The 19935-nt window shown below is 42.0% G+C and overlaps 1 protein-coding gene across 1 annotated transcript in view; it reads right to left on the minus strand.

Moving 5' to 3' along the window:
• vari (MAGUK p55 subfamily member vari) overlaps positions 1-19732 on the minus strand; it is a 344145-nt gene extending 324413 nt beyond the window's left edge. Inside the window, exons 1-2 of the mRNA XM_070085146.1 lie at positions 19627-19732; positions 16646-16833 (exon numbers count right to left, since the gene is read on the minus strand). Of these exons, the coding sequence (XP_069941247.1) occupies positions 16646-16814 (169 nt within the window). The 5' untranslated portion in view covers positions 16815-16833; positions 19627-19732. The remainder of the gene's footprint in view (positions 1-16645; positions 16834-19626) is intronic.
• Between the last annotated feature and the right edge of the window lie 203 nt (positions 19733-19935).

A 19935-nucleotide genomic window follows, 5' to 3' on the forward strand; every position in this document is an offset into this window, starting at 1 on the left:
AGTGAGAGCTAAGAGATGAGGTAGTGAGAGGTCAGAGATGAGGTAATGAAAGGTCAGAGACGAAGTAGTGAGAATGAAACAAATGAGAGACGAGGTGGTGAGTGTTGCGAGACGAGTTAGTGTTAGATGAGTGAGAGACGAAAAGAAAAGGTTATCCTCATTCCCTACACTCGTCCTGACAAACAATTTTTTGTGCCTACTATCTTTATCTCTAAACTAACAATCCCCCAAACGACCTCCACTAACCCCGTACCACCTCCACTATACCTCAACGCCCCTTAATAACCCTACAACGACCATTACTAATTTCCACGACTACTACTACTACCTTATTCTCTACAGCTGACGACCTTTGAGAGGAAAGCATGGCACTGAGATTACCACACAAAGTTGCCTCGTGAGGTACGTAAACAAAACACCCATAACACTTGTGTTCATAGACTGTAATCCACTATAGTCAGGCTCACGTGGCAGAATCGTCTAGCAATTTTTACAGCACGTGGTGGAAGACACGTGGTACACACTACGAGATAGCTCTGCGAACCGCTAGCAGCAACAGTCTGGTGCATCAAACATTCACCAAGGAAGGCTTTCCTCCAGCCGGGCTATGAGGGTAGAAGACTCATTGATACAGATTATAGGTATAGCACTACGAGTTAGAAAATACGGAGCTGCAAGCTACCACGGACCTGCAGATGTGACCACGTCCCGCCTCACTTCTGCACACCAGCCAACTGAGGCCTCTATACTATGCCCAAGCTGCATCCACCCGCCGTGCTACTAAGAAGCCTGCAAGGGTGCGTGCTTGCGTGTATGCATGCCTGCGCGTGTGCTTGTATACGCATACATACTTGCGTTAGTGTGTACACTTACCTATTTGTCACTTGTTTGTGGTTGTATGGGTCGAGTCTTAGTTTCTAGCCGAGTCTTAAATTTCCGCTTGCCGGGTTTCGTCTCTTTTAGTCTCGTACGCCGTCATACCTATTCTTAAAATTATGTATGAACCCAGCCTTTACTATTCTTTATCTAAAACAGAGGTGTGTAGGTGGTCACCTGATTAGTTAATCACTCAATCAGGACATTAATTAAACCCTAGAGAACTCTTGTCACCACAAGTCTTTTTCCCTCTTTTACAGACAGGGTAGTGTCTCGATTCCCCATACTCTTCATCCTGGTCAGTCTATTTCCTGACCACTATGAGGGGTAAATAAATGCTCCTTTGTATCTTTAACCCCCAACTGCGCCCTCTTGTACCTGTTTCCCGCCTCTCGAATAGTCTATCACTGTCTACTCTACAAGTCTTCTGAGTATTTTGTATACTTTGGATCTTCTATCCTCTAATGTTGTCAGTTCCTTCAGACTCTCCTCATAGTTCTGGGGCTAGGCCTCGGACCACTGTCTGCAGACCACATGTGGTGGACAGACCTAAAATGGCTAGCAGAGCAGAACGCTGAACGCTGGACCCGTTCAGGGCAAGAGAGATATCAAAGTTGGAACAGATACAGAGATCATTTACAGCCTGCATAGAGCCAATATAGCATTTAAATTGCCGGGAATGCCTCAGTGTCCCAAATATGTACTCACTGGAGCGGAAGAGAGATACTGATAATACATACGTGGAAAGTACTCGAGGGCCTAGTCCGAAATTTGCACACTGCCATAACAACAAACTAGAGTGAGAGATATGGGAGGAAGTGCAAAATAAACCCAGTTTCTTAGCTTACTTTATCAGGTCTGGATTCCATGCTGATGCACACACTCCAAGATAAGTTTGACATATGTTGCATATAGGGCCATGAATGGCTGATGAGATTCTTAAAAGCAACTCTTAGATTTGCAAAACGAGCAGTCACTGCAAATGTTATTCGGATATTACGTCTCTAGTGATAAGCTAAGCAACTATGCACGTCCCTAGGTTTGCATAGTCTATACTCCGTTTCTGGTCTTCTTGCTCCTTTCCAGATTTTCATAACCATGTATTTATTGGGGTTGAATTCAAGCACCTACTTGTCTGACCATTCTTGTAGTTTGTCCAGGTCCTTCGCCTTATAGATTTCGTCTCAATAATTTTACAGCATCTGCAAACAAGGATCCATCTGACTGTATTTCTTCTGGTATACAGAGTACCGGACCAAGAAATCTGGGTGTCCTGGGCAGGCGCCTGTGCAGACCGGTACCGATATTGTTTAAAATATTTGTTAATACTTCTATAGTGCAGGCAGATAAAACTGATTTTATATTAGACTCAGTAAAGATAAACGATATACCTCTTACTTTAAGCAGAGTACTTTAAAAATTCTTTTTTTCCGGCTTCCATATTTTCGGTGCCCCTTATAAGTCAGCGCCCTGGGCAAGTGCCCAGCTGGGCCGACTCTTAAACTAGCCTTGTTAGTATGTCAATCACATTTACCAGAAACAGTACCGATCCTAATACCAATCCTTATGGAACCCCACTTGTTGCACTTTCCCATTCTAACAATTCTTCTCTGACACACTTTTTGTCTCCTCGTAAGGTGCTCTTTGATTCACTGCACCGCATTCCCTGTTATTGCTGCCCTCTCTCTCTCTCTTTTTTTTTTTTTTTTTTTTTTTTTTTTTTGTTTTTTTGTTTTTTTTTTACACAGGGTTTGACAAGGTTAAGGATCCCTAGCTTTATTGACAGCTATTTACAGGTTAAGGATTCCTAACTTTATTGGCAAGCTAAGAGCTGTTACCTACATCAGCTCATTTGAAAGCATTTTTATTGTTATGAGACATACAAGTAGGGAACAGGATGAAGTTGGAGCCATCTGTGGGCAAGCATTTTCATTTGATCAACTGACTTTATCTCGTTGACATCATTATGCTGTACGAATGTGTTCCATACTCGAGTCATCCTGGGTATGTATGATCTCAGATGGAGTGATGTTCTGGAGAAGGGTACAGCCAGAGTGAAGTTGCTGCTTTCTGCCCGTCTTGTGGCATAAAAGCTTGTTTCACGCTGTCCTCGAAGTGGATCCAAGTGTGGTATTTTGACAATATTGGCCTTGTACATAACAGTAAGGCCACCCACATCCCTCCTATGTTGAAGGCTCTGCTGAAATGACAGATCTATCCAGGATGGGTCCAGGCGAGAGATGAGACGTCTTGCTCTGTTCTCTACTCTGTCAAGCAGTCGCAGATGAGAGGGGGGGCAGGCAAACCAAGAAAGTGGAGCATATTCAAGGTGTGAGCGTACTTGTGCCTCGTACAGGATCTTGCAACCCCTACTGTCAAGCAGATGGGAGATACGGCGAAGTGCTGTAAGCTTCCTGGCTGCCTTGTTTGCAAGATTTACAACGTGGCTCTTCATGGTTAGTTTGGAGTCAAATTTCACCCCAAGGATATCAACTTCTTCTCCAGGTGCCAACATCCTCCCATTCATCCTTACTACTGCACCAGAATTACCATCATGGTGCCTAGAGACGATCATCATTTGCGTTTTCTCAGGTGCACATGTTACTTGCCATCTATTTCCCCAAGCTGATATAGCTCTCAGCTGGTGATTGATGTAGCTTAGAGCAGCTGGCATTTCTTCTCTTGGATAAGTGAATGTCAGTGTACAGTCGTCTGCATATGCATGTGATTCTGGGATGAGATGAAGAAGGTCGTTGAAGTAGACATTCCATAACAATGGACCCAGCACGCTTCCTTGTGGAACACTTGCCCCAATAGGATGTCTTGCTGATTCCATTCCATTGAGAACTACACTTAGAGATCTACCATGAAGGTAATCACTGAGGAGACATAGCGTAGAGCCTGCAATTCCCAGTGCTTGAAGTTTTGCTAAGAGGCCCTGGTGCCACACCCGGTCGAAAGCGCCAGCAATGTCCAGTGCTACCACACAGCTGACTTTGGATTCATCCAGTGACTGGTGCCACTTAGTGGAGAGGTTTAACAACAGATCAGCAGCAGAGTAACCTTTCCTGAAGCCATATTGACGATCATAAAGTAGTGAGTGGTAGTCAAAAAACTCTGTCATTTGTCTTGAGATTATTGTCTCAAGGATCTTACCAGTGATTGACAGGAGTGACACTGGTCTGTAGTTGCTGATTTCTGCTCTGCTCTTCTTTTTGTGAACAGGGACTACATTTGCCTCTTTCCATAGAGAGGGCCATTTACACTGTACTAGGCAGTGCTGAAAGATGCGAGTTAGAGGTGCTGCTAGCTGGTCTGCACATCTTCTCAACAATCTTGGGCTCAACTTGTCTGGGCCCACAGCCTTTTCTTGGTCAAGCGATTTAAGTAGGAAATGCACCTCCTCCTGCCTTATTGTCACCACTGACAGTTTTGACACAGTTCTTGCAGCTAGCCAAGGAGGGTCCCTTGCTGGATCAGGAACTTGCATTTTGGTAGCAAAGTGTTCAGCAAAGAGGTCCGCCTTCTCTTGACTACTAGTAGAGGTGGTCCCATCCTGTCGATTTAGAGGTGGAATAAGTTCATCAGGCAGATAACCTTGTCTGTCCTTGACCAGGGACCACCAGGTTTTGGAGCCTACCCTACCTGATGCTAACTTTCTTTTAGTGTCCACCTCCCATTTAGCAATGGCCCACTTTTGAACATCACCCATATGCCTACAGGCTTGCATGTGCAAGTTCCTGTTATAGGTGGTAGGATGTCTCTTATACCTTCGCCATGCTTTGTACTTAGCAGTAGCAGCCTCTCTACAACGAAAGCCAAACCAAGGCTGATCTGTAGGCTTCGTCACATATTGCCGGTGAGGAATGTGTTCTTGTTGTAGATTAAGGATGTGTCCAGTGAAGGCTTTCACTTGGTTGTCAACATCCCCTTGGAGAAGAGCATTCCAGTCGGTGGTGGCGAGCTCAGAGCAAAGGGCTGGCCAATTACCTCTTTCCCATAGCCAGGTTGTGCGTGTGGACTCCTCACCTCGTTCTGTTGGGATCTTAAGTGTCGTAAAAACAGCCTTGTGGTCAGACGATCCAACGTAGCCGAGGGGTTGACAAGTGACTATGCCTTCTGCCAGATCACTCACTACTGGGTCAAGGGAGGAGCCAGAGATATGAGTAGGGAAATCAACAAAGTTTCTCATGTCAAACACTGCAAGAAGGTCATCAAAGTCCCTCTGTATAAGGTGCTGGTTGAGGTCACCAACAATTATAATATGTTGACAGTTGTGTTGTAGCAGAAGGGAGTCAATATTTTCCATTAGGAAGTTGATAGGGTCTGCATGTTGCCACTGAGGTCTGTACATTGCACATGCTAGTACAGAGGTACTACTCTCTCTCTCCCCCCCTCTCTCTCTCCCTCTCTCTCTCTCTCTCTCTCTCTCTCTCTCTCTCTCTCTCTCTCTCTCTCTCTCTCTCTCTCAAAGAATTTAAGCAGTTTTATAAATCAAAATTTGTCATCTCTAAATCCATGCTGGATATATTTTATGAAACCACTTTCCTCCAAGTATTGTAACACTTTCCTCCAAGTATTGTAACACTTTCCTCCAAGTATTGTAACACTTTCCTCCAAGTATTGTAACACTTTCCTCCAAGTATTGTAACACTTTCCTCCAAGTATTGTAACACTTTCCTCCAAGTATTGGCATAAAAGCTTGTTTCACGCTGTCCTCGAAGTGGATCCAAGTGTGGTATTTTGACAATATTGGCCTTGTACATAACAGTAAGGCCACCCACATCCCTCCTATGTTGAAGGCTCTGCTGAAATGACAGATCTATCCAGGATGGGTCCAGGCGAGAGATGAGACGTCTTGCTCTGTTCTCTCTCTCTCTCTCTCTCTCTCTCTCTCTCTCTCTCTCTCTCTCTCTCTCTCTCTCTCTCTCTCTCTCTCTCTCTCTCTCTCTCTCTCTCTCTCTCTCTCTCTCTCTCTCTCTCTCCTTTCTTATTAAATATTGCAACTACATTCTCTGTCCACAAGTGAGAGAGAAGTAAGAGGTAAATTATGAAAGAACACGAGAATGCATAAGAAGAATAAGTAACAGGGAGAAGGTGTATGAAAGTTTTAAACGATGGAAGGGGAAAAAATGAGCAGCACATAGAATAGTGAGGGAAAGTAAGAGGCTATAAGAGAGATGGAGAGAAAGGAAGGAAAAGATGGCTTAAGGAGGAGGGAGGGTAAAAAGATACAAGAGACTGAGAGAGCAATGAAGTAAGAGAGAGTATAAGGAAAAATGTGAGAGTGTAGCGAGAGATTAGAAAGTATAACAGATAATAACTATATTATTATTATTATTATTATTATTATTATTATTATTATTATTATAACATTTATGTGGGAAACGCCACACCCGTGCAGGCGTCAAACGGCCTGGGCAAACTGGAGGCAATCATGTTCGAGCCACGGAAAGGAAGGATAGATTCAATATTTTTATCAAGAGCCTCTCAGCGGCATCAAGACACCTCCTTCGAGGAGAGTAAAAGGAAGAGGGATGGAGATTATAAGGAAGAGGGAAGGAGGGAGAGTACAAAGAAGAGGGAGGGAGGGAGAGTACAAAGAAGAGGGAGGGAGGGAGGGAGAGTACAAAGAAGAGGGATGGAAATATAAAGAAGCAGAGAGTGTTAGGAAGATGGAGTGAAAGTAAAGGAAGTGAGAGTATAAGGAAGGAGTGAGAGTATATGGAAGGAGTGAGAGTATATGGAAAGAGTGAGAGTATATGGAAGGAGTGAGAGTATATGGAAGGAGTGAGAGTATATGGAAGGAGTGAGAGTATAAGGAAGGAGTGAGAGTATATGGAAGGAGTGAGAGTATATGGAAGGAGTGAGAGTATATGGAAGGAGTGAGAGTATAAGGATGGAGTGAGAGTATATGGAAGGAGTGAGAGTATATGGAAGGCGTGAGAGTATATGGAAGGAGTGAGAGTATATGGAAGGAGTGAGAGTGTATGGAAGGAGTGAAAGTATATGGAAGGAGTGAGAGTATATGGAAGGAGTGAGAGTATAAGGAAGGAGTGAGAGTATATGGAAGGAGTGAGAGTGTATGGAAGGAGTGAAAGTATATGGAAGGAGTGAGAGTATAAGGAAGGAGTGAGAGTATATGGAAGGAGTGAGAGTGTATGGAAGGAGTGAGAGTGTATGGAAGGAGTGAAAGTATATGGAAGGAGTGAGAGTATATGGAAGGAGTGAGAGTATAAGGAAGGAGTGAGAGTATAAGGAAGGAGTGAGAGTATATGGAAGGAGTGAGAGTATAAGGAAGGAGTGAGAGTATATGGAAGGAGTGAGAGTATATGAAAGGAGTGAAAGTATATGGAAGGAGTGAGAGTATATGGAAGGAGTGAAAGTATATGGAAGGAGTGAGAGTATAAGGAAGGAGTGAGAGTATAAGGAAGGAGTGAGAGTATATGGAAGGAGTGAGAGTATATGGAAGGAGTGAGAGTATAAGGAAGGAGTGAGAGTATGTGGAAGAAGTGAGTGTATATGGAAGGTGTGAAAGTATATGGAAGGAGTGAGAGTATATGGAAGGAGTGAAAGTATATGGAAGAAGTGAGAGTATAAGGAAGGAGTGAGAGTATATGGAAGGAGTGAGAGTATATGGAAGGAGTGAGAGTATAAGGAAGGAGTGAGAGTATATGGAAGGAGTGAGAGTATATGGAAGGAGTGAGAGTATAAGGAAGGAGTGAGAGTATATGGAAGGAGTGAGAGTATATGGAAGAAGTGAGAGTATAAGGAAGGAGTGAGAGTATATGGAAGGAGTGAGAGTATAAGGAAGGAGTGAGAGTATATGGAAGGAGTGAAAGTATATGGAAGGAGTGGGAGTATATGGAAGGAGTGAGAGTATATGGAAGGAGTGAAAGTATATGGAAGAAGTGAGAGTATAAGGAAGGAGTGAGAGTATGTGGAAGGAGTGAAAGTATATGGAAGGAGTGAGAGTATAAGGAAGGAGTGAGAGTATATGGAAGGAGTGAAAGTATATGGAAGAAGTGAGAGTATAAGGAAGGAGTGAGAGTATATGGAAGGAGTGAGAGTATATGGAAGGAGTGAAAGTATATGGAAGGAGTGAGAGTATAAGGAAGGAGTGAGAGTATATGGAAGGAGTGAAAGTATATGGAATTAGTGAGAGTATATGGAAGGAGTGAGAGTATAAGGAAGGAGTGAGAATATATGGAAGGAGTGAGAGTATATGGAAGGAGTGAGAGTATATGGAAGGAGTGAGAGTATAAGGAAGGAGTGAGAGTATATGGAAGGAGTGAGAGTATATGGAAGGAGTAAAAGTATATGGAAGGAGTGAGAGTATAAGGAAGGAGTGAGAGTATATGGAAGGAGTGAAAGTATATGGAATCAGTGAGAGTATATGGAAGGAGTGAGAGTATAAGGAAGGAGTGAGAATATATGGAAGGAGTGAAAGCATATGGAAGGAGTGAGAGTATAAGGAAGGAGTGAGAGTATAAGGAAGGAGTGAGAGTATATGGAAGGAGTGAGAGTATAAGGAAGGAGTGAGAGCATAAGGAAGGAGTGAGAGTATAAGGAAGGAGTGAGAGTATATGGAAGGAGTGAGAGTATATGGAATGAGTGAGAGTATATGGAAGGAGTGAGAGAATAAGGAAGGAGTGAGAGTATATGGGAGTGAGAGTATATGGAAGGAGTGAGAGTATAAGGAAGGAGTGAGAATATATGGAAGGAGTGAAAGTATATGGAAGGAGTGAGAGCATAAGGAAGGAGTGAGAGTATAAGGAAGGAGTGAGGGTATATGGAAGGAGTGAGAGTATAAGGAAGGAGTGAGAGCATAAGGAAGGAGTGAGAGTATAAGGAAGGAGTGAGAGTATATGGAAGGAGTGAGAGTATATGGAAGTAGTGAGAGTATATGGAAGGAGTGAGAGAATAAGGAAGGAGTGAGAGTATATGGGAGTGAGAGTATATGGAAGGAGTGAGAGTATAAGGAAGGAGTGAGAGTATATGGAAGGAGTGAGTATATGGAAGGAGTGAGAGTATATGGAAGGAGTGAGAGTATAAGGAAGGAGTGAGAGTATAAGGAAGGAGTGAGAGTATATGGAAGGAGTGAGAGTATAAGGAAGGAGTGAGAGTATAAGGAAGGAGTGAGAGTATATGGAAGGAGTGAGAGTATATGGAAGGAGTGAGAGTATAAGGAAGGAGTGAGAGTATAAGGAAGGAGTGAGAGTATATGGAAGGAGTGAGAGTATATGGAAGGAGTGAGAGTATATGGAAGGAGTGAGAGTATATCGAAGGAGTGAGAGTATATGGAAGGAGGCAGTGGAGGAAGAGGCAGTCAGCTTCAAAGGGTTCAACTGCCCCTCCAGGTACCATCGGCCTTTAATCTTACATAATAAGGTCAAGGGTGAGGTTCAATTGGGAAAGGATCTTGTGAGCACTATTGACCTTCTAGAAAGGTATTAACAGGTAGAGAGCTAGACCGCTAAATGTAAAGAAGTTTACAGATAAACCTACGAACAAGCATAGATTAATAAGTCACTACGCATAATTTAGACAAAGGTAGAGAGATAGACAGACAAAGACAAGGAGATAGACAGACAAAGACAAGGAGATTAGGTATAGATACAGTCAGGTATACTGATGCTATCATACTCTATGTTTTGCCTCTTTATATTTAACTGTTGTAAATTTCATATTTTTCCTTGGTATTGTAAACGTGATATCTTCTAGCTTCTTTTCCTTATTTTAATTCCTGTACCTCTGCCTCTCCCGGTGTTGTCAACAAAAACACACTCGCCATACACGCTTAAAGATTACTAAAAGTTATACAAATAAATAAATACATTAATAAAATAACGAGAAATTCATAAGAGCGGATGGGTAAGAATCAAAATAGCCAACAATGAGAAAAAAAAAATGTAGAGAAGGGAAGCAGAATACTGTGGACTGCGCCAATATGACCGGCCACACTCCTTATCTAACAGTAACAAGGATCACTGACATGGAGGTCTAGACAAACTCGCGTAGAACGCTACCGAGGCTACTGCTGCTGCTGCTACGTCCATTACCACCAGTAACACCGCTAGCCAGGGGTACTATGTATACATAACATGATTCTCAGGCCAAGGTTTGTTTATGTAGATGCTTATTCAGTGAGCTACACTGTTACATTCTCTAATCTTCACAACACGCGTGACTTGACCTGATCATTGCAATCACTTCACCTTCCGCTGCCTTGGTCTTGACTGTCTCCCCGGTTTCCAATTATCTCGCAACCTGATAATAGCTCAGGACGACCAGTACATCCTAGTTTTCAATTAAAGTTCGCTGATTTGTCACATAATGACTGATTTTCAGCATCTATTAATGTCTGAAAGCCAATTTCGGTCAGAACTATGTTCCGTTTTTTTTTTTTTATTTGACGAATGAATTTTGTACGAGTGAGAGAAAGTGTAATTACGAGTAAGAGATCGCAACTAACTTTCTCATGTCATTTTCCTCATGCTCTCCCATTCGTCATTTACGATTTAGCAATCCACCCAGTATAATAATAACATGTTAAGATGTTCTTAATAAGAACTCCTATAGTTTATATATTTTAACATACTGTTGGTGAGGGAAATGGTTATATAAAAAACTTGCAGTTGACGTTGTAGCCATGCAACCTTACCTGAATATCCCTGCAACCAGGGATACATCTTCATTTATTCTGGTATATAATCTACATATACCAGAAACAAACAATACAGGTCCCAATACCGATCCTTGTGAAAAACCTTGTTACACTTGTCCATTTTAACACTCCAGACAATCACTCTGTCATTACGACTCGTAATGACTCGTGTCATTACGATTTCGTGAGTCAATCACTCTTGTCTCCTTCACATAAGGTACTCTGTGATCCACTGTAGTACAGTCCTTGTAATACTTGCCTGCGCCTCAGGTTTTTTTCCCAGTCACTTGTGAGATACAGTGTCAAATGCCTTCTTGTAGTTCAAGAATGTGCTGTTTAGCCAACCCTTCCCCCCCTCTCTCCCTCTCTCTTGCCTCACTTTTGTTACTTTGTCTTGGAACTCCAACAGGTTTGTGAGACAGAGTTTGTCATCTCTACACCTGTGCTGATTTTTGTTTAAGAAACCACTTTTCTACACTTTCTTCTCCATTACCTTACACAATATACATGCCAATGATACAGGCCTTTAGTTTATGCTTCCTGTATGTCTCCTTAAATCTTGGGACTACATTTGTTGACTTCCAAATTTCTCGCACCTGCCCCATATCCATTGATTTCTTGTAGATTTTACCTTGCGATCTGGACTGTCACGCAGAGACCATGGTGACACTATATCAGGTCTCACTGCCCTTGATGGATCCAGCTCACTAAGAGGTTTCTTCACCTCTTACCCTGCTCTGTGTATGGTGTCCAGTGCCTGATGATGACCCTTTCCCATCGGGTCTCTGTTATTACTCTTGTTTCAGCTGAGAACACTTTACAGTGTACGTGGGGGGAGGGGCTGCAGGGATCGGGTCTTAGCTCCTGGCCCCGCCTCTCAATGTGCCGCCTGCCAGATTCACTCTATCCTAGCCTCGTGGCTTCTATCGTACCTACTCTTAAAACTATATAAGGAGTCTGCCTCCGGGAGTTCTTCGTCGGGTCATTCTACTTCCCTACCACCTTGAGAACGAAAAAATACTTCCTGTCATCCCTGTGGCTCACTGGTCTTTAAATTCAATATGTTCCCACGAGTACCTGCATCACACCTCTCAAACAGCCTATTCTTCTCTACTCCATCAATTCCTTTGAGTAGTTTGCATGTTATCATGTCTTCTGGTTCTTCTATTCTCTTCCTGTTGTTGCCTCTTTTCGTAGTTCATGCCCTTTAGTTATGGAACTCCTCTCGCCGCATACCTCTGTACGTTCTCCAGTCTCTTCACGTTTTCTCGTGTGGGTTCCATGCCGGTGCTGCATACAAGATATGTCTGACATACGACTTTTCGGTGAGATTCCTAAAGGCCACCCATAGATTTGCAAGGCTAATATTGGCTACAGAGGCTATTATGCTGACGTCAGCCTCTGACGAAATGCTAGGGACTATGTGTGTATGTATAATGTTCGCCAAGACCGTAGTCCTGGCACGGGTCTCAATCTTGCGATGACCCGTCTCTGGCTCCCGAGAGAGAAAGGTTTCTACAATGATGCGACATATGCTGTTCAAGCACTCTTCTGGTCAGTTCAACTGGTGCATCTCATAAGCGACAACACCGTATGTACTCCTAACTATGGACACTAGCGAGGAGGAGGATATGTCGTTATCACAGGTAACAGCTTGTCTGGTTCGTTGACTCCATGGTACACTAGTGTGGCCGCAGTCATCTCTGGTTCCTCTTCGGGAGGGAATATCACTCCTAGTTGCCTGCGGAGTGTCTCAGTAACTTCGCACTCCAGAAGATAGTGTGTTAGGGGCCGCTGGACAACGTGCTGACAGTACTGGCACATCTCCTCAGCCTTGTCTACCATCATCTTGGCTGTGGGAAAGCCCAAACGAAGCCGATGGATGGCGGTACACTGCGCTCTGGACCAGCTTCTATCATATGGAGGGGGTTCTCCCTGAGTCGCTGCTCGGTACCACTGTTGAGATGGGGTATCACCTAAGACCTCCCCCATAAGTATCATGGCTCTGGCAGCCACCAGTTTGGTCTGTCGTAGGCTGATTGGGACAGTAATCCCAACATGTGGATAGTCTGTTGCTGCCTTGGCTGCATCATCTGCCGCCTCATTTCCCCGGATGCCAGCATGGCTGGGGATCCAGTTTAATGTCGATCTGTTACCCTGAACTTCTAAGGCTGTCATTATGCTCAGGATCGATGTGATGAGGTGAACATTGTCCTGTGGTTGAGGATGGGAGAGGGCATTGATTGCAGACGTGGAATCAACATGTATGACAGGTCGGAGTCGATGTCGTAGGGCATGTGACAATGCCTGCTGAATCGCCACCAGCTCAGCTTGAAGGATCGTGCAGTGGTCAGGGAGTCGCCAGCCTTGTGTGTGACCATTGTGGTACAGTCCAGCTGCTGCTCTCTTCCTGTCAGGGCCGCTAGGGACTATGCTTACCCCTAGGTATTTATCTTTGAGTGAGGTCTTCAGCCTCTGTCCTCTGGGTCGATACTCCGTGTCCGGTCTTCTAGCCCCTTCCTCAATCTTCAGAGCGTAGCATTTGTTGGGGTTGAATTTAAGCAACCGCTTATCTAAATAATCCTGCAGTTTGCCCATATCCATTTACAGCTTTATTCCGTTCTCAGTGGAAGTACACCGTCAGCAAACAGGATATCCAACTCAGCCTCGTCTGATGTCATTTACATAAACCAGAAAGAGTACTGGTCTTAATACCGATCCTTAGGGAACCCTGCTTGTTACCTTTCACAATTTTGACATCTCTTCCCGAACAATAACTCTGCTTTTCTTCCCCTAAGGTACTCTAATCAACCAGATTACTTTCCTTGTTATTTCTGCTTACACCTTAACATTTTACCTTAGTCTCTTGTGGGGTACAGCATCAAATGCCGTCTTGCGGTGTAAGAAAATACATTCCGCCCACACGCCCCCTCTCTCTCTCTCTCTCTCTCTCTCGTCTCATTTTCATTACTTTGTCATAGAATTCCAACAGATTGGTAAGATAAGATTTGCCATCTGTGAACCTATGCTGGATATTGCTTATAAAACCATTTCTCTCCGAGTGCTCTACCATTCCACTAATTAATTTTCTTCATTACCTTGCACGATATACATGTCAGCGAAACTGGACTGTAGTCCAACGCTTTCTACCTAAACTCCTTTCTTAAATATAGGGACTATATTCGCTATCTTCCAAACCGCTGGCAACAGTCCCATGTTCATTGACTTGTAGATCTTAGCTATTAGTTCAGACAATGCTTCAGCTCCTCCTCGCAGAATCCATGATGACACCTTTCAAAGTCCCGTTGCTTTCGATGCATCATTTTTTTTTTTACCTCTTTCTCTGTTGTTTGAACTGTACCAAATATCTTTCGGCGCATTCTCTTTCCTAGGCTTTTTGGTACTGCCTCTGTTTCCACTACAAAGACCTCTTCAAATCGTTTATTTAACACTTCGCAGGCTTATCATTGTTTGTGAGCCCTCCTCTTTTCTTCTCCAGTCAAATTACCTGGTGTTTTACTTTCGTCTTTCTTCTGTGTGGTTCTGAAGCATTTTTGGTTCAGACTTGCCCTTGATTGCTATGTCATCCTCAAATTGTCGTTCAGTCTTTCTCCTCACCCTTGCACGATGATTTCTGGCTAATCTGCTCACCGTTCTGTTCTTGTCTGTCCTTCACTTCCTATAAACCAAGCTATGCTCTTACGCTTCTCTTTTTAGCCTCTCTGCAACTCTGGTTGAACCAAATGCTCTCCTGTCTGCTAGTTTCCCCTTCTGAGTACGAGGTTCGCCTCTGCCCCACCCCTCCGCCATTCTAGCACTTTCCAACTACGTACTCCATTTAATTTGCTGACTCTCCTTTCAGTTTCCTTTTCTGCTGCACAGATTTCAGGAATTCCCTCATCCCAGTAAAGTTTGTCTTTTAAAGTCTGGCTTCTCGTTCTTCCCATTTGCTGTTCTTCCTTTTACGTTCAGGTCTACAAGGTACTCCAAGTTTGGTACTGTTGGGCGCTAGTAACCATTCAGTACAGAACTCTCTCTCTTTTCATATCCTTCACATGCTGACACATAAAGTAATCCCTGAACACCTCCATCAACTTATCCCTCCATATTTTCGGTTTCCAATGTGGGTCCCATTTCTCCCAATCTATTTGTTGTTGAAATCACCCTTAACAACTAGCTTTTGTTTAGGCGTGTGTGCCTCCTAGCTGCCTCTGCTATAGTGTCAACCACTGTTTTGTTGTTGTCTTCATATTCCTGCCTCGGTCTTGGTGTAGGTTAATTCATATTTTAGGGGTTAAAGTATTGTTGACTGTCGTTAAACAGGTTAAATGTAATCTTAATGTTGTATGTAACCTCTTCACTATTAATAAAGAATATTTTAATCCCTAAATAATTCCTCGTTATATATACACTGAGAGTCATACACCTCTAGCTGTATATATTCTTGGCTGGTTAACAAGGTTTAAAGCCGACTAGACGAAGGACAGTAAGGCTGCACGTAACCTGTTCACCCTTTTTCAGGGATTAAAGTAAATTTTTAATGTAAATGCAGAGGCATATACCTCTCATTATATATACTCTTCCACACGCTTGCCAATATTTAAAACAATTTTCCCAGTTAGAATGACTGCAAAAATCAGATTATTCTAGGCTACAAAAGGAAAAAGGGCAAGAAGAGTTTACTTAGGAAAAGCCAACATAACCAAACAGCATTTATTTCACTGGGAATTCTTGGATTTTGTATCTTATTTGGGAACGTACAGAATGTGTTCTGTCTTTAGAAAGACTAATAATTATTGCAAATACAATATTAAAGTTATACTACCCTCCCTCCCCACCCTACGACGCGAGAGCACAATCATCCTACACAGAAACAGTTTTAAAGGCGAACTATCGTAGGGATGCTTTACACTCCCCACACCACCGCCACCCCTACCAGGGGTATATACACCCAGAGGTGTACTCACCTATATGTAAATACAGGGATCGATTCACAACTCCTGTGCACATCTATCCGTGTATATACATTGAAATATATATACCTCTCGGTGTATATATACTGTAAGATGACAACAAAATTAGCAAATGGAGGGTCTCTAGATACTGAATGATCCACACCCCTGTGTATATGTACTGGAAGCTACACACTTCTGGGGGTATATACACTAAAAGATACAGACCTCTTGGTGTATATACACTAAGATACACAACTGTATAGATACTTCTCATATATATAATACACTGCCATATACACATTCTCGATGTATACTTCTCATATATATATAATACACTGCTATATACACACTCTCGATGTATATGCACCGATATACACCTCTTGGTGTATATGCACAAAAATATAGTTATCGTATATATGCGCAGATATATATACTTCTGTGTATATACACTGACAAATACGCACCTTTTGGGGTATATACATTAACACACCTTTTAGTGTATTTACATTAGATTAAATACACACCTATGACTATACACTAGAAATACATACTTCTCGGTGTATATACAGTGAAAGATCTCTCGGTAGATTTACATCGGGAGTCGTGCATCACTGTATATACACCGATATGTAAATGTCGTGCCGAATATGTAAAACTGGTCAATTAGCAAGAACTCATTTAAAATTAAGTCCTTTCTAAAATTTTCTCTTATACGTTTAAAGATATATTTTTTTCATTAATGTTAATGTAAAAATTTATAATTTTGCACCAAAAGAATCTTAGAAAACTTACCTAACCTTATTATAACAAGAGCAATTTATTTTAGCCTAACCCAACTAAATATATTTTAGATTTGTTTACAGTAATTTAATACTAAACAAACACAGTGAAATAAAAAATTTTCGTTAGGTTCAGAATGATTTTGGCGAAATTATTGCATACACAAATTTTCACTTGTCCTATATGGCAAGATGAGCGTTGCTATTTAAGCCAAGATGGCAAGTTCTGCCTATTCGGCACGACATAAATCTCTCAGTATTTATACACTGAGTTTACTTGCATTGACAAAATTCCTCCCAGCACTGCCCAGTCGGCCCAAGAAGGGTTGTGTGTAGTAAGGAGATACGCACCGAGGCTAAATACTTACCAATGGCCCGTTTGTGGCTCCAGAGGTCAGCGTCATCAGAGGAGTGGCAGTCTAATGACTCCTCTGTAGACCTACGACACGACCGACGATCCTTCAGCTTGTTATTGTTGTTATTGTGGTTGTTATGGTGCAGGACAACTACAACAGAGGTTAGGTCAGCCCCGGTCATAGTGGCAACCTCATCCCGCCTGTAGATAAACAGAAATAATTTTTATTACAGTACTGTATCCACGAGGAAGCACTAAAACCGTGTCATACAATACTTTGGGAATGGAAAGCAATTAGGTTCGATCCACAGAAGGGTAGCTTTGTTCCAGTTCCTTGGACCAAAAGCTCTTCACCAGCACAAGATGTAGGCTATTCATCAAATCTCATTAAAAGGATTGCCTTGATGCTGTTAAAGAGCTCTTGATCCAACGAACTGGAGAGACATAACCCCTCTTTAAGTAAAACAAGACTACTGAATGAGATGTATTAATTCCCTGCTGGGGGAAAGGACGACTCCTCAACGAGTGACCTCCTCAATGCACTAGATGTATTTAAATCAAACGTTGATAATGACGCCAGGGGCTATTTGCTATCTAACGATCTGTGACGACGCCTGGTGGGTGCATGCATAATTTATCTCGTTAGGTAAAAGGACACAGATGCAACTAATGTGGCATTTTATTTTGGCAACGTTTCGCTCTCCAGGAGCTCCTGAAGAGCGAAACGTTACCAAAATAAAATGTCACATTATTTGCGTCTGAGTCCTTTTACCTAACATTGTGTCGGTAATTCTACCATTATTCCATAATTTATCTTGCCGATGTTGCGTATGTGTGTATAATATAATATATATTTATAATACACACGAAGCGACGCCACTAACGAATGGTGTATTAACATTTTTATGGTTAATAGCGACTAGCCGACGTGAGACTCAAACCCATAACTCTCGCATCCTAACTAATCCTACATAATGGAATTATGGTACCTCTATCATCTTCGCCATCGATTCCTTATAAGTTTGAGTTGAAGGTAGTCAACTTTCGCATACTAACACGTGGCGTGTGGTCTAATAAGAATAATTTCTTCCTTTCACACTTAATATACCACTCGCCAGTGATGTAACACCCTAAATATCTCCCGAGGCAGACTTTATGTCGTGTGAAAATATGAAATTAGTTCCACTAGACTACACTCCACGAGTGTTTAAAGTTATAATAATAACTATTAATTTTTAAAGGGGTGGATCGATAAGCTAGCGGAAGGCCTCGGTCAGTTGACCAAAAGCTCCAGTGGCGGGTCATCATATGACTAAGACCCGCGTCAGGAAACACCTGTCCTGTTTCCTGACAAACCTTACCTAACCTAAGCGTTCCTGGGTTTGAGCTAGCATGCGAAGGTTGACTTCCTTCAGCTTATGCAACTGGACTTGAACGATTCTAACTTGCCTTTAGATCCTGGAGCTAGCCCGCTTGACCTGACCTAAGGTTATAAACAACGTTTTGGGCCTCAATTTAGTTTCAGTTGGTGAAAGCATAATTAATATCCTATTCAGAAATGTAGTATCTTCTTAATAACACTGATAAGTTAAACAGGCTTAAAACATTATAGTTTAGGGATGTGCCAAAGTATTGGAACTGGTATCGGTGAGTATCGGCTAATGTTGAAGGTATCGGTACCGGTCTAAAACTGAACATCGGTATCGTCCCATCACTATTAAGACTCACATATCGTGGACACCAAAGCTATCATCATTTTTGGAGAGACAAAATGTAAACACTAGGACATTTTATAGAATTTTATAGAACACGTTCTGTCCTGGAACTTAGGCCACTCCTAATGTACGTATTGTCATTTTCATCCCTAAATTAACACATTCAGCATTTCTTTATTTATTGCAGTAAGACCCGTGAATGACGATATTATATGAACTTCGTTTTACAAGTGTTTCACTCTTGTCCTCATGCGACAAATAATATAAGCCCGTTATAATGGTGTATACATTATAAAAATAGACTACATACATACCAGCATTGAAATTATTTTCAGTCTCCCTATACAAAAAGAAGAAAAGAAAGGTCTATAAATAACCATGGGGACATAAATAGTGCCTACTCGAGTTTATACTGATTTCTTAAGTATTAAATTAATGAGTAATTTCTAGTCCATAAAAATTACTAATCTATATGAATAGAAATTCGAGTTTTGTTATATATTTTTAACTTATCTTAATAAATTATTATTATCAATCAAAAGGAAGCGCTAAACCTACCAGGGTCATACTTCCCTTAACGAAACTTTCTCATTTTCGCTCACTATTGCTTCGATAATAATACACACATCTAGATGCCAACGAAGTGCAGGTATTATACAGACATTACTGTACACAAAGTTCAGGTACTATTTTTACAGCGTATTGTACTATTTATTATACAGGTTGATGTTAACTATTCAAAATACTTCCGGAGTGAATATAGACTAGCCTAGTACACATCCCTCAGAAATTATAGTCAATATCAAGGTACTGTATAACCCTGATGGTTGATTAGGTTACATAATAAATTAGTTTACATAATAAATTAGTTTACATAATAAATTAGTTTACATAATAAATTGGTTTACATAATAAATGTTACATAATAAATTAGTTTACATGTACACAATGTAATGATAATGTAAACAATAACTGAAAATATACTGAAGGGTAACAGCTGCCTGGTAAACACATATAATACACTTGCGACTAAATTCGTTGAAAACCGAACACTGGTTATGCAGGATAACGAGGACAGAGTAAATTACAGGTCCTTGACGCACCTCTGGCAGCTGGCGGCCAGGTGAGCACACAGGCTACACTCCAGGTTTGCTGAAGTTAATCGCCAAATACCACTTAAATTCTTAGTTTCCTGAACGATTTATAAGGAGCCTTCTGCTCTCTAGATGTTCAGTGATGTTTTGCTTACATTATCCGAGCCAAACAGTGTGTTACTGACCTGTGTTGCGGGAGATATGGCGGAGGTTGTGTGTAGGATCCTGGGCCACCCTCGACAAACACACGACTCGCGCATCCACCTGTAACGTGAGGTGCGGTTGGCAGAGATCCTGCAACACCTGATACCTACACCAATGGAACACACGCTTATATACCCCTATGTGTGTACGCTTCCTCTGACTTTTGCATCTTTACCCTGCAATTTATCTGTTGGCGATGCCCTAAATAGCCACACTTTTTTTTTTTTTGGAGGTGTCTGCCACCAGACTGCTTATGCCAAAATATTACTCAGAATTTGCAAACTCGGTTG

This window comes from Cherax quadricarinatus, chromosome 15 (assembly GCF_038502225.1).
Source record: "Cherax quadricarinatus isolate ZL_2023a chromosome 15, ASM3850222v1, whole genome shotgun sequence".
Taxonomy (NCBI): domain Eukaryota; kingdom Metazoa; phylum Arthropoda; class Malacostraca; order Decapoda; family Parastacidae; genus Cherax; species Cherax quadricarinatus.